Source organism: Pyrus communis, chromosome 15 (genome assembly GCF_963583255.1).
Source record: "Pyrus communis chromosome 15, drPyrComm1.1, whole genome shotgun sequence".
Taxonomy (NCBI): domain Eukaryota; kingdom Viridiplantae; phylum Streptophyta; class Magnoliopsida; order Rosales; family Rosaceae; genus Pyrus; species Pyrus communis.
The window spans coordinates 9410228-9424677 of NC_084817.1; the positions used below are offsets into that span (position 1 = coordinate 9410228).

The 14450-nt window shown below is 34.7% G+C and overlaps 2 protein-coding genes across 2 annotated transcripts; one reads left to right on the top strand and one right to left on the bottom strand.

Annotated features, from left to right (window-relative positions):
• The first annotated feature begins 1185 nt into the window (after positions 1-1185).
• On the top strand, positions 1186-4015 carry LOC137718836 (replication protein A 32 kDa subunit A-like). Its single transcript, XM_068458370.1, has 7 exons — positions 1186-1419; positions 1614-1724; positions 1848-1945; positions 2136-2177; positions 2312-3443; positions 3584-3652; positions 3797-4015. The coding sequence occupies exons 1-5, from the start codon at positions 1315-1317 to the stop codon at positions 2436-2438; spliced, it is 483 nt and encodes a 160-aa protein (XP_068314471.1). The 5' UTR covers positions 1186-1314; the 3' UTR covers positions 2439-3443; positions 3584-3652; positions 3797-4015.
• Positions 4016-6697: 2682 nt separating this feature from the next.
• Positions 6698-7401, bottom strand: LOC137718708 (flowering-promoting factor 1-like). The gene has a single exon (XM_068458254.1). It carries the CDS (start codon positions 7288-7290, stop codon positions 6976-6978), a length of 315 nt encoding a protein of 104 aa, XP_068314355.1. The 5' UTR covers positions 7291-7401; the 3' UTR covers positions 6698-6975.
• Between the last annotated feature and the right edge of the window lie 7049 nt (positions 7402-14450).

The following is a 14450-nucleotide window of genomic DNA, read 5'->3' on the forward strand; positions in this document are numbered from 1 at the left end:
TTCCCAACAGTGTACTTGCATAAAGGCAATTACTATTTAGACTTTGAGTGAATCATAGGGGCAATTTAATCACCTTTGTCCTCCTAAAATGGGTGGACTTGCTCTTAGAGGGTTACATTTATCAGCAATTTTTTATCATTATTTTTTTTTTTTTTTTACAAATTGGCTAATTTTTTCATATAAATTTTCAAAGTCAGTAGTTGGAGGTAAAATCACATATTTGCCAAAAATTACTTTTGTTACCAATACAATTTCCTTTTTTTTGATATATTCACCTTAAATGCGACTTCTATTACAACGTATAGCGAACCAACTAGTTATCGGTTGTTTTTAATGGAATGAGAGGGCTTGAACGCTAAGGGGAAGAACCTGTATTGGAATAACTATATAGCGGTTATAGACACTAAGTTGTTCTTTGCATTCTGAAAAAATTACCTAGAAATTTTTTTTGGTAAAAAAAAATAAAAATTTAGGGGAGATTGGTTACTCTCACCGTTTGGCTATCTGTTGAAAATGAGTCTCACATTGATAGAATTTCTTCATGGTATCAGAGTAAGTTGTTCGTGTATGTGTGAAGCCAAACGGCCACACATGTTCCACGTTACCTTGTTGTGTTGTCAACCTATTAGGCTTAAAATTTTGTCACACGTGAGGGGCATGCTAAGAATGAGTCCCACATTGATGGGAGAATGAACCTTGCATGGACTTATAAATAAGTAACCTCGAGCAGGAGGACTTATGTGTGACACATAACTACTAGCGGTATAGATTTACGGAAGAATTTTACATATCGTGCATCAACGAGAATTGATGACGATTGGACTTAAACCTTGGTGAAGCGACAAACAAAGCATGACCTTACCAAGTGAGCAAATTTTTTTATCGTGTAGAAAATAAACATTTGATGAGTGTTAATAGCTTTGTATATGTAAATAACCAATTTTTCAAATAATATTTAATATTGGGTGATACGAAAATGAATTGTTAACATGAATTGATAAAAAATCTTACAATTGTGAAAATCAAGTCAAACAATAAAATATTTATAAAATTAAGTGTCACGTACCATTAAAGTTAAATTCATAAATAACAATTATCTTTCTCATATGCATAAAATATAAATCAATAATAATAATAAAAAGGACGGATTCAATTCGAATCATTTTGCCGATATGAAGACGAAAATTCAGCGGGTAAATAAAAAAGTAAAAACAAGATTGGCGGGAAGATTGTTTGCCTTCCTAAATATATCAGACCGCCACTTTCATTTCCTCTCTCTTTCCTTTCACAGATCGGTTTCTAAGGTTTTCAAAGATGTTCTCAGGCTCCCAATTCGACGCGACCAACGCCTTCTCCGGAGGCGGTTTCATGGCTTCTCAGTCCACTCAATTCGGCGATTCCACACCCTCTCCCGCCAAGGTAACGCATCTCTCGAATAACTGTGAAAAGTAGAAAATTAAAGAGTGTCTAATTAATTAGTTTTTAGTTTTGATGCTTATCAGCTTAAAAAATGATTTAGGGTTTCGGCCAAGTCGGTGTTTCGTCACTTACTTCCGTTTATGTTTGCTATTTATCGATTTTTGTAAGTATTTTTGTTGCAATTGTTGTTTCAGCGCCGCGAAACTCACGGATTGGTTCCGGTGATGGTGAAGCAGATCAGCGAAGCTCACCAGTCCGGTGATGAAAAATCAAACTCTGTGATCAATGGTGCAGACGTTGCCAATGTATGTACGCACCATTTTTATTTTCATCGGGATTTTATTATTTGTTACTCATAACAGTCACTTGAAATGGAAAAAGAGAGATTTTCGAAAAGTTTCAGTTAATATGATGTTTGGTTGGTCTAGGTATCGGTGGTTGGGATGGTTTTCGATAAAGCCGAAAGGAACACTGATGTTGGTTTCACTGTGGATGACGGGACAGGGCGAATCAAGTGCCGAAGATGGTAGTTTTTTGCATTGTCCATTTTGATTCCGTTTATATTATCACAATATTAACTGTTTGAAGAGTTTATTGCATTTGGTGTTCAGTGCAATGCACAATCTAGCAACATAAGCTATACATGTGTTTCGATTATATGGATAGACCTGTAATGATTTAAGTTCTGAATCTTCTATGTTTAATTATCTCAACAGGGTGAATGACAATTTTGACTCAAGAGAAATGCAAGAAATAGAGTAAGTTATCTCACTATCATCAGTGAGTTTTATGTTGGAATTTTGAGTCTTCGTATATAGATATCGGGATTGTTGAGTAACCAAAACCTTGTGAAGTGCTAATACATATTATGTTCTGATCCATTTTGCAATAGAGATGGAATGTATGTTCGTGTTAACGGACACTTGAAAGTCTTTCAAGGTGTTCGACAGATTATTGCCTTTTCTGTGAGGTATGGGTATATAGATCTTCCTTTTTTTTTTTTTTTTTTATTACTTTGAGTGCCTGTAGAAATTTACACTTCTCATTGCACGAATGTATCATATGGATAATTTCAGATTGTCAATTGATGTAGAATGATGCTGTCAGGACTTGTCAAATATGAATATTTGTACATAGCACACACAATATACACAGGTGCACTGTGCATGTGAACTCAAACAAACATTGTGTCTCATATGTTTGAAGCAAGATAAAGGTGAATTTATAAATCTGTTAGCATAGATGTATTGTGACTACTGAGCTTTTGATATAGCTCAACAATTTCTTAACTTGTTGGGAGTAGTCCCCCTGTCCTCTAGGTTACGTTGAAGTCTTTATGTATTGTCAAAGAACTCAGGTTTTCAGACAACTATAGAAAAATGACATTCACTTTAATTTGGATATCTGATTAAAAAAATTGGTCAATTCTTTTTCTTTCTGTAAGGGAGCATTCTGTTAGTGTTGATTTGCTGCATGATTGACACGAACTAGTACTCCTTTTGGATGTTTTATTTATCTTGTTTTTGATGAATGTATGATCGTTGTATATCATGCTTTGTTGATACTGCTTTAACAACCACTCATACTAAAACTGACAGTATATGCCTTGAATTTGTTACAGGCCTGTGAAAAACTTCGACGAAGTTACCTTCCACTTCATTGAATGCATACATACCCACTTGCAGATGTCCAAGTTACATTACTATTTTGAATTGATGAACGAATTACTTTGTTTTCTGCATTCATTCACTTGAAGATGAATTTGATAGACTGTACCTTATAATTTATTAAAGCTGCAAGGGAATACTGCCACTCAAACCCAGCCTATGAACTCATCTTTGAACACTCCTGTGGAGAGCAGGTCAACTGGATATCAGACAGCCCCGTCAAACCAATTATGTTGTCATTACTTGTTTGGCAAGCAATTAATGTTCAATTTTGTAGTTCTCCGGGCAAGTTAGCATTGATGGACTAAAGAGCTGTGATCAGTTGGTCCTTGACTATCTGCAGCAGCCTTCAAGCATGTGAGTAACAATTTTACTATTAATTTCATTTCCCGATTTGGTTTTGTTTTTGTCGCCTAAGACGTGTTGGCTGCAGCCTCGCATTTTAGTTATCTTGGTGCCGGTTGTATTGAAACTTTGGTACTGGTATTTTATTGCAGTGGAAAAGAAAAGGGGATACACACAGATTAATTCTTCCAGCACCTGAAAGTTCCCATGGAAAAGATCTTGTACTCTCTCTCAAACTCTCTCTCTCTCTCTCTCTCTCTCTCTCTCTCTCTCTCTCAAACACACATACACACAGACATGCGCTTGCACCTGCTCACACGCTGAAATATTTGATTCTTACTCTGAATTTCACTTTGGTATTCCAGGGAAGCTATCAGGTCTCTCGAGGAGGAAGGCTTAATTATTCCACAATCGACGAGTTTCACTACAAATCAGCAGCATATGGTTAATATTCATCACAAATTGAACTTGGTGCTTAGGGTTGGAACTTGGAAGTACCTGTATGAACACTGTTATGTGTATTTCTCTTCCCATATCTAATTTATCCCTTTGGATCTTCAGGTGGGTTCAGTATCAAAGTTCAATTTAACCGAGCTCGCTATTTTGGTTGATCAAAAAATGTTGCGAGATAACAAATTCAGTTTATACTAATCATTTCCAACGTACTGTTGGGAAAATATCATTTCTTGTTTCCTTGTATTCTTGGTTATGTCATATCTTGTTTCCTACTCGTTCGGTTTTAGTCTCTAAAAAATCACGCTGCTAAGGGCTCGTTTGGAAGCGTTTTTAAAATGATCGAAAGTGTTTTTAGTTATGGTTTTTAAAAATACTTTTTAAGTGTTTTATGTGAAAAAATACTAGTTATGTGTTTCTCTTAAGAAGTATCTTAAAGTGTTTTTTAGGATTTGCTTGTATTTTTATTAAAGATTGGTTTCAAACAAAATTTATCAAAATTCAACTGTACTAAAAGCAATCTATTAAAATGCGAAGGCGTAGGCAAGACGTCCCATGGATAGCCCTGCCTAGATGTGCGGCGAAGCCTCATGAGATCTAATTTTTAAAATATATATGTTTTATATATTATATATAATTATATGTAAAATAATATTTTGTAAAATTTTAAATGGTAATATCATCCAAATCTATTATAAAATTAACCAAGCATTACAATTAATCAATGGAACTATATATTATGTAATTACAATGCACGGCATACACAAGTGAACACAGCACATAAATATTAATCACACCCCGAGTGTACACATATATTATATTAAAAAAAATATTATTAATCAATAATCATCCTGAGCACACACATATATTATAAATATATATATATATATTATATAAATAAAGGATGAAAAAAACAATGAGCACACATAAAACCGCATGTAGACATCACACGCATGCATTATATAAAAAAAAATAAAAATCAGAAACCCTAGCCGTAAAAAATGGGGATCTGTGGGGAGTGCTGGCGGCAGTGCAGTCTTTGGGTGTTGCGTGCTGTCGCTGGCAACGGGTGCTGCAGAAGGCTGTCAAAGATTAGTGTCGCGGTTGTCGCCGGAGCACGCGGGATGGTGTAAGGAAGAAGTATAAAGTAGTTAAAACCTATTCAAAATTTGGGTTTGAGAGTTTTTTTTAATTTTTTTTTATCTCTATTAATTAATGAAACGCTTTTTGTCAATAAAAAAAGGATGAAAAGACTACTTAGCCTTCTATCACACAAAAAAAATGATGAGCAATAATGTAATTTCACAAATCCAAAATTTACTGTTTTTTATTGAAGCCTCAAAAAAAAAAAAAAAAAAAAAAAAAAAAAAAACCTCCCACTCCCCCCACGTTTTCTCTCCCTCTTTCCTTCTCACTTTCTAAAAAAATGTGTTTATACACACAAAATGTGTATGCAAATGTTAGTTTTTATTTTAAAGCAACCAAACAGAGATGTCTGGACGTCCTGAGGCACGCCTCCTTCGCCTAGGCGGCTCGCCGTCCGCCCACTCCCTCAAAATAGAGGCAGCAATCCTCACGTCCAGCCTCAAAGGCTGCCTAATTAAGCACGCCCTAAGACAAGTCTTTTAAAATATTGATTAAAAGCACTTTTAAACGAACTCTAAGTCTTTAGATACTATGTAATTTTCTTTTCTTTTGATTTCTCAGAAAACAACACAAACATCAAAATCCGTTTCTGGGATTCAAAATCTGTGCCACGTGCACACACACTCTATACAAGAAAAGCTCAAGCGAAGTTACAATCCCATTATTACACGTGGCAGGTGACACCTGGCTGGTGATATCTCCTTCACGTGCAGCCCCTCACACTCTGAGATTTTGATCTTCATCCCCCTCAAGTCGGGGGCCTCATGATCATGTCACTTTTATGGAATCATTTCCAATCAAAACCCAGTCAACAACAACTGTAAAAGTGTTCGTGTTCATAAGTGATTCTCTCTCTCTCTTTCTCAGCCACAAACACAGGGCACATTTCTACTGGATAATGGATAAAGTTTTCTCCCCAATTAATATTTTCACCCAAACTTTCCTAAGACAAGACTTTGGATAGTGTGACAATTATGTAAATAGTTTAGAAAAAATATAGCTTTTGTTTTAGAGTACAATTTTTTTGGCTTGGTTAGAGTATGATTATAATGTTCAGATCGCAAAAATTCATTAATTACAGGTGTGGGATTGTCTATTATAAGCGGGGAGAAGCAAATGTTATCCTTAATGTAATTGCAATTTTTAGAAAATTGTGTACATTCTTTTTCAAAATCGATTTTTCAAGCTTTTAATCATTTAAAATAGAAAGTGAAAACCCACCCCAAAACTTGAATCAATTTAAACCAAAAACAAAGGGAAAAAAAAAGCATTCAAGAACAATTAAAGAAAGTGGGCGTTAAAACGTTTCTGGACATTTTGTAGGCATGAAGATGAGCAAACGTTGAAGCGAAACAGGACGTGCCTTGTAACGAACTCCCCAGAACTTGAATCTTGAATTCAAGATTTAATTTAAGTGAGTACCAATTGGTCAGCTTTTATAAATTCAGGGTTCACATAATCATATAAGCAAAGTAGCCATCAAACCGTGGTATGTCGTTCATATATAGCAACGAGCTGTAGCACTGTCTCTTCCTCACTAGGTAGCCATCTTAGGCTGGCATGGAACAAAAAGGAAATAGAATCGATCTATTTGCTTCTTTCAATGACATACACTATTATTATTAGATGATACAATGCCAAAATATTTTACAAAGCAACCCAAAATATCCAAAATAACACAAACACCATTTAGGTCTACTTTTTATTACAAGTACACACTGAATTAACCAGGAAGGGTTAATTAGGGGAGACATGAATGAAACCTATGGCTGAAGCCATTCCTACGTATACTCGACGTACACCAACAAACCCAAAAGCAGATCAATCACGTACTAAAAGAACCAAGTAACCTAGTGATATGAAGAAGAAAAAAGAAGGAGAAATTAACAACATATCAAGGAAGACTCACACAACTTTTGAATTCCAACTGATGTCACACAGATGCCTACGTGTCCCGAACGTGGAAGATGTTGGGGTTTTTAATGACAATATCGTACATGTAAACAGAGTTGAACTTGGAGAAGTCACTGGGGAGAGAGATTAGATCGATCGAAGATCGCTTGTGGAACTGGAAGAGATCGGGGTCTCCTCCATAGTACCTCTCCCACCCTAAGCCCGTCAATATTTCCTCGAGCATCGAGTAGGACGACACCACCTTTCCACTCGGCAAGTGCACCAAAGCCTTCCTGGAAGATGTCTCGGCCTGAGGATTTTCGACCAGGCGAATCACCCCATTCTTAAAAGTCCAAACCCCAGACATTTTTTCTTTCTGGTATCTGCAACTGGGGTTTTCTCTGGTGGGTAGTATTGGTTGTAATTTGTTGCTGCTCCTTTGGGGAAAGAGGAGGGGAAGGAAATGAATTGGGTTGGGTTGGTGTGGTGTGGGAAAACAGAAGGTGGGAGGGTGTATTTATACGTGTCAAAGGGACAAATAAAAACAAGAGGCAAATACTCATTGGGTGGGAGTGAGAAACTGAAAAGGAGCGTGATCGTGGGCATGTTTGGCTTTGGAAGAGAATCTAGATATTGTGGGACCAATGTGATTAAAATATGAGGGTGCATGGATGCCCCTAGGGTTTTTTGATTTAGGGCGCAAATCATCACCATCAACATCCAATTCCGTGGGGCTGGGGTTTGGAAGAATCTTTGTGTAGCTTAATTGCAAAATGCTATATTTTTTTTTTCATCCTTTTTCTCTTTTTAATTTTTGGTGATGTGGGAATATTTCTACACGAATGCATGCCACTGTTCATTGTTTAAGAAAAGATTCAATAAAGAAAGTCAATGATGCACCCACTTATATCACGAGATGTCCACGTGAAGGGAGTGGGAGTGATTGGGCCGGGGGCTGGCTTTTGTAACCTTAAAAGCTAATTTTTGGTGTCTTGTCAAATCCGATTTGTTGGATGAGAAATGGTAAAGAGAATTTTTCAAAGCCTTTTATTCTCTGTCATTTTACAGTTTAACGTCAATTCACCTACTTATCAATATTATAAAATATTTCGCCAAAAACATGATGTAATAAAAAGTTTATGGAGTCTCATGTGTTATTTTCAGAGTTTCCAACTAAAAATAAAAGCATTAGTAATGTAGTTTAGTTAAAATGGACGTTTTTATTTTGTCATTGATTTTCTTCAATTCATTCAATCCGACCACTGAAATTGAGAGGGGTGTATGAGAAGTGAAAATAGATGTGTGAATATCACTTTTCTTTAGTTATTGATCATAAAACAAGTAGATAAAAACTTTAGACAAATTAGAAATTAGGTAACCAAAGTTACTATTTTCAACATTGAACTTTTAAGTGGGGAATTGTGTTTGTCTTCGTAAATAAATTAGATTTAATTTGAATGATTCTTGTAATCACGAATGATTAATCAGATTAAGTTTTTTTAGAACCTAAAAAATTATAATTCAATTCATAATGCGATTTTCGTTTCTTCAATACTATTTCAGTTTTAATCAGAATAATTTTTTTCTTTCTATTTTGTTAATTTAGAGGCATATATGATAGAGTTATAATCTTTGAGCTCTTCTCAAATGGACATACATTTAATTGCATACAAATGTTATCCAATACATATTTACATTCTCATTCGGGTTCGACTCTTTAAAAAAAAAAGCAATTATTATTCAAAAATGAGCAAAAGAAATGGGAATATTTTTTTATCATCACCCTTAAGTGGAGTAATTGATAATTACCACACTATATATCACTATTACGTGAATTTAATTTTTGAGATTTATGTAGTCGATAGACACAAATGTCAAATTTTAAATTCATCAAATGGTAATAAATAGGTGGTGAGCATTACCACTACTTGATGGTGGTGAGGAAAAATGCACCCCAAAAAACATCTCAAAGAAATCGAACTCCAACTCCTATACCATCCTATGGAGTACATATTTGCTTTCTCATTAGGGTTCAACTATTAGGCCATCTCCAATTGACCCGGCTAAAGAGCCATAGGGCTAAAAATAGCTCGGAATGACATGAAAACATTCTCCAACCGAGGGTTAGGCTAAAGGACTTCTGGGCCCCAGTGGGCCAAAACACCCAAATCAGGCCAGCCAACCAGCCCCTAGTCCAACCCACTTGCCTTCCAACGGCTAGCTGACGTCAGGTTACCATTGAAATTTGAAATTTTTTAGTAAAAAAAAATTCAAAATTTTTTTCCTATAAATACCTAAGTCATTCCTACATCATTTCTCACATAATTTTCACCATTCCATACTATCCGAAAAATTATTGAGATTATATAAAGATGAGAAATCGGGAGGCTTATTTATTTAGTGACAAGTGACATTCAAAATATGTCTGATAACCTTATTTTAATATGGTAGTTTAATTTAATTAACCATATTAATTCAATTAAAATTATAAATTATTGAGGAGGTTATGTTTGGCCTATGGTCATTTGACCCTTTCGGTTGGAGATGAGTTTTTGGTTAAAGTGCTATGTTTGGCCTATAACCTTTTGTCTCATTCGATTGGAAGTAGTATATAATATGGTATATCATTATTCATTAAAATAATTTTTTTTTGCAGAACTAAAAAGCTAATCATGACCCCTTGGTCATTTTTCAGTTAGAGATGGCCTTGCCATCTCCTCAGCGACCTTTGGCCTCTTTCGTACTCATCAATTATGTACTAAATGTTTGTCTGTTGATAGGGCAGCGTAAAAGCAAAAGTAAAAAGATACATAAATATCTTATTTAATCTAGCACAAATACGTTATTTAATGAGTGTAAAAAAAATGACTCTTTACAGACGACACATATTTTCTGTAAATGAATGGGATAACCAGTTCAATAGTAAAAGTATGTGTGTATAATGGTTAATAATTAGTAACTTAAAGTTAAAACATCGAAGTTCCATTGAACTAGATTATGAGTTTACTCATTCATAGATAAAATGAAAGAAAATGATAAGATATTAAACACTTTATGATTAAGATTAGACAGTCAATTATTGTCCTTAATGACAAATTCCCAACGCCACTCAAATCTAAATTCCCAACACCACTCAAATCTAATCACAGCCTCGAGATATATCAAAGTCAATTCAAAGATAATTGAGCCCTAATGTAGTGTGCTTTGTCATTCAAAAGGACCACTCTCAATAATCATTGTAAAAAAATCATGGTTTTTCCACATGTCATCACATGGGCATACATGGTCCTGTAGGAGGAGAGGAAAAAGGAGGCCGTCTTGTCAAATCCATGATTAGTGTTTTACATAGGATATTTTGGAGGTTAAGTTTCTCGCCACATTCAAAAGGGCCTGTGAAAAATATGACAACACAGAAACTGTGATGTTCTTCAGTGAACTTAACAATAACAAATCAAGAACCATGCGACAAGAAATCAATTTCAGTACAAATGTTGGCTTCTGCTATAATTACTGATGCACTTTACGTCATCTGTTTCTTACTGTTTGCAAATTGGAAAAAAGAAAATTTTTGTTTCGATTAGTCAATATTGAGTTTTTTGTTGATTAGGTAACTTATAAGAAATAGATATTAGGGCTGTCATTGTCCATTGCATCCTTCATTTTCTGTCTTCTTTCTTTAAATTTAACCAAATAAACTTTTCCAGTGGTTGATGTTGAATCTAGGATCAAAACGTCACGTAATCATGTGGTGAAGGGCGAATCTGTCATACTTGATCAACCATGTACGAATAATCTTAATTTATGTGGGTTCATTTGGTTAGGGATGCATATCTAATTCAACATATAGTTGATTAAATTTGGTCTAATGACAGTCTGTTTTTATTTTGTTATAGTAATTAAGTACTAAGTTCATATTTCATAAACGACAATCATTGAATAAAAAAATATATATTTACCAATTGATCGGATGCAAATTTAACAAGATATATATAAAAAATTAATGTAATTAACTAATCCACATAATTAAATTTCTCTCATACAGTATTAGAAAAAATAAATGTACACAATCAAAGTAACAGTGGTCCTCGATCAACTTTTGAGTTTAAAAGTTGATATTCCCATGTTCCCCCCTCGTGCATGTAGAGAGCATTGCATGCAGGGCTTGTGTATGCCTTTAGGCCTCCAAGCCCCTCAAGCACAATGCCAACTTTGCTTCTGTTTGTTCCACTTTTTCCATGCCCAAGGTCCTACTGATATAGACTCCCTCCTAACTCCAATCCTTCCAGAAAATCTTGAGTGGTACCCAATTCCTTCGATCCTGGTCATCTCTGTCGTTGTTACCATTTCCGTTTCGGTATTATCTACTACAGAAGTATCCAGGGGTACCCAATTCCTTCGATTCTCATTTCTTTCACCATAGAAATTTATTTGTCTAGAACGTTCATTCCCATGTCAAGTGGATTGCATGCTGCAGGTTCTAAGCTGCACTACCTGCTGGTATTATATTGCATTTGCTAATTACTTCAATTTCTTTGTTCGTGTATTTCAATGAGGCTACCCTATTTATTGTTTAATTGCGTGCAATTAGGACCTATTAATTACTAAAATTTCAACCATGAATCTTGCATATTTGTTATACATATCAAAGTCGGTAGAATTTCAGCCCTTGGTTCTCTTACAATAAATGTTTAAGTGATAAGGAAATGTGTGCTCCTTTCAGGAAACACTTGAAATACTTTTCTAGGGAGAAGTTGAATTTTATTACAAGTTTCAAACACTTCTATTGAAAATGTTTCTGAGTAGAAGTGTATTTTAAAGAAGCAATCCAAACAATTAAGGGCAATCAACTCAATCATTAGTTTGAGTCCTTAATTTTCTAACAAAGAAGTTGATAGAAAAAAAATGGGAACTCAATACAAATTCAGGAGGTATTCGATGGTTTAATTACTCTCTTAATGAAGGTGATAAAAAAGCGGATACCACCTCTTTCATAGTTTTGTTTTGTTATTTGTTTTACAAACGATACCGTTAATGGATTAAATAGTTAATTGTTAGTGGGAACAAGAATCAGTGAGAATCGAACATGTAGAGCAAAAAATAATCAAGAAAAATATGGAGGCGACACGTGGATTTTTGGGTTAAAAAGACAAGATTACCCTCAAGGCACATCAGAACTCCTATGCGCGAGCAACGGATAATCATCACTCAATCAAGGTCAAAAGTGATCAAAATAGGTGTTTATTCAAAACCTATTTCATCCATCCTCATCAAATCTTCCCCACAAGGTAACTCCCAAATTATTTCTTTCAAATTATATTGATTAGCTAATTAATTGATTTATTACTCAATTAATTCATTAATTAGCTAATTGATGGTGATTACCATGCAAAAAACCACTAAAGTGGCCGGTTCCCATCTCTCCCAAAGGGGCCGGCCACACTCCTATAAATACCACCCCATTTTCTCCAAAAACCTAAGTTGAATCCTCTTGCAAAATTCTCTAAATTCTCCAAACATTTTTTCCCTCAAAATTCTAACTTTGGCATTAGAGGTTCTTCGGCCAAAGCACCCCCCTCCATTCATCGTGGGTGTGTGACGCTCTTGGCCTTAACTTGAGGTGTTAATTGTTTTTTGCAGGTGCATTTTCGTCCAAGAACAAGAAGGAAGAAATTTGCATCCACAGAACCCGTACCAAAATATATTTGCATAATTATTTTCCGCCACTGCAGTAAAACTTCATCTGCCCCTTATATAGTTTTGTTAAACAACCTTTATCCAAAGTTGGCAGCTAAGTATACATGACATGAGTATAATTAAGAACGATTCAAATTAGAAAGAAAAAAACGGAATAAATGGGAGGATAAAATTAAGTTGAGCTAACCAATGGCACTTGGATACCTCAAGGTCTTCAATAAGTGATTTTGAACCAGACAAGAGAATCCTTGCCCTACGTGTACATGATGATAGAAGTGTTTAGATCTTGTTGGACAACCATCTATTTCCATTTTTTTGATCGGATCTATTTCCATATTCCTTTTGTTATTCTTTGAACTTTTATATTTTGACATTTCTTCTCGTACAAGCATTAGGGTTTTGGTGGGGGAGAATTATAAGATTCCAATATTACATACGTAGACCACAAACTTTATGAACATGCTTAGCCTTTTATACATACATCTCATTTGAAGTGAGAATCAAGGGAAAGGCAGCTTCCACTAGAATGTGCCAAGCTCCTCACTATCTTTTTTTTTTAATAAAATAAGAGAAAAATATGATAGTACTTGCATCTCTCAGAAGGGAAATGCATATATTCTAGGTGTTACAAATAACATAGATTCGTCATTTTAATTTTATAATCAAAACTGTTTAATTTCTTGATTTTTATATTCAAGATGAATCAAGTTACATAATAATCATGATGAACCGTCTTTTTTTTTTTTTTTTTTTTTGCGGGATTTGAACGCCACAAGCCTATGTATAATTTAGTTCATAAACTAGAATAACATTTAACTTAGGGTACTTTATCCAATACTAATGGCAGAACTTATACTCGTTATTTGTATTTAATATTCCACAAAGCAAAGCTCAGAGGAATAATACTAGAGCTAATGTGCTTTTTAGGTTAGGTATAAGCTTAAATGGTGATATGATATAAACTAATATTACTATTTTTGTCAGTGGGTTAAGTTGTTAATTGTTAGAGGGGAGCATGGACGGAGCTAATGAAGACTCAGTGGGGGCAGATGCACCCACTCAAGTAATTTGTTTGTTTAGTTGTAGACTACAATTATATACTATACACGGGTTATCTTTGAAGAAAATATATGTATCTAATATCCAACATACATTTAATCTACTATACTCCATATCAAATATTTTATGAGCAATAGTGCTCTTGTTCTGTCATTCAAACAAAAAAAACCCTCTCCCGCCTATCATGTACTTATATTTTGCTCCTCACTTTGCCACTTTCCACTACTATATTGAAATTTTTGTAACATTGGAATTGTGATACATCATCATTTGAAACCATCCTTAATAAGGTTTTCTTAGTTGTTTTCGGTTGCCCCCACTAGAAGAAATTTCTAACTCCGTCCCTGGAGAGGAGGGAGATCTATAAGATTGAACTTGCACCAGAGTACATAAGCATAATTACTTTCCGTCACTGCGATAAAACACCTTTTGCTAAACTTATTATACGAGGATAATCTAGTTTGCGATCTTCAATAAAGCTAGTCTTTTTCTAGAAATCAGATACTAATTCTCTTATAAAAGAACAAATAGTTTGCAATGGGAATAACATTAGGTGAGAAGCATAAAATTCCTAGAGCAATAGTTTTCATAATCTCAAACATCTCTTTCAAAGAATTTTGTAATAAACATCCAATGATAATATTTAAAGAGAAATTGTGCACGGTACGCATTAAATCGAATATGAGCGAAAACTTGCTATAGCAGATGTGGCTCCTAAGAACCCAAAGTGTACAGGATAATTTAGTGTGATGTCACCAAAGTGAACATATCAAG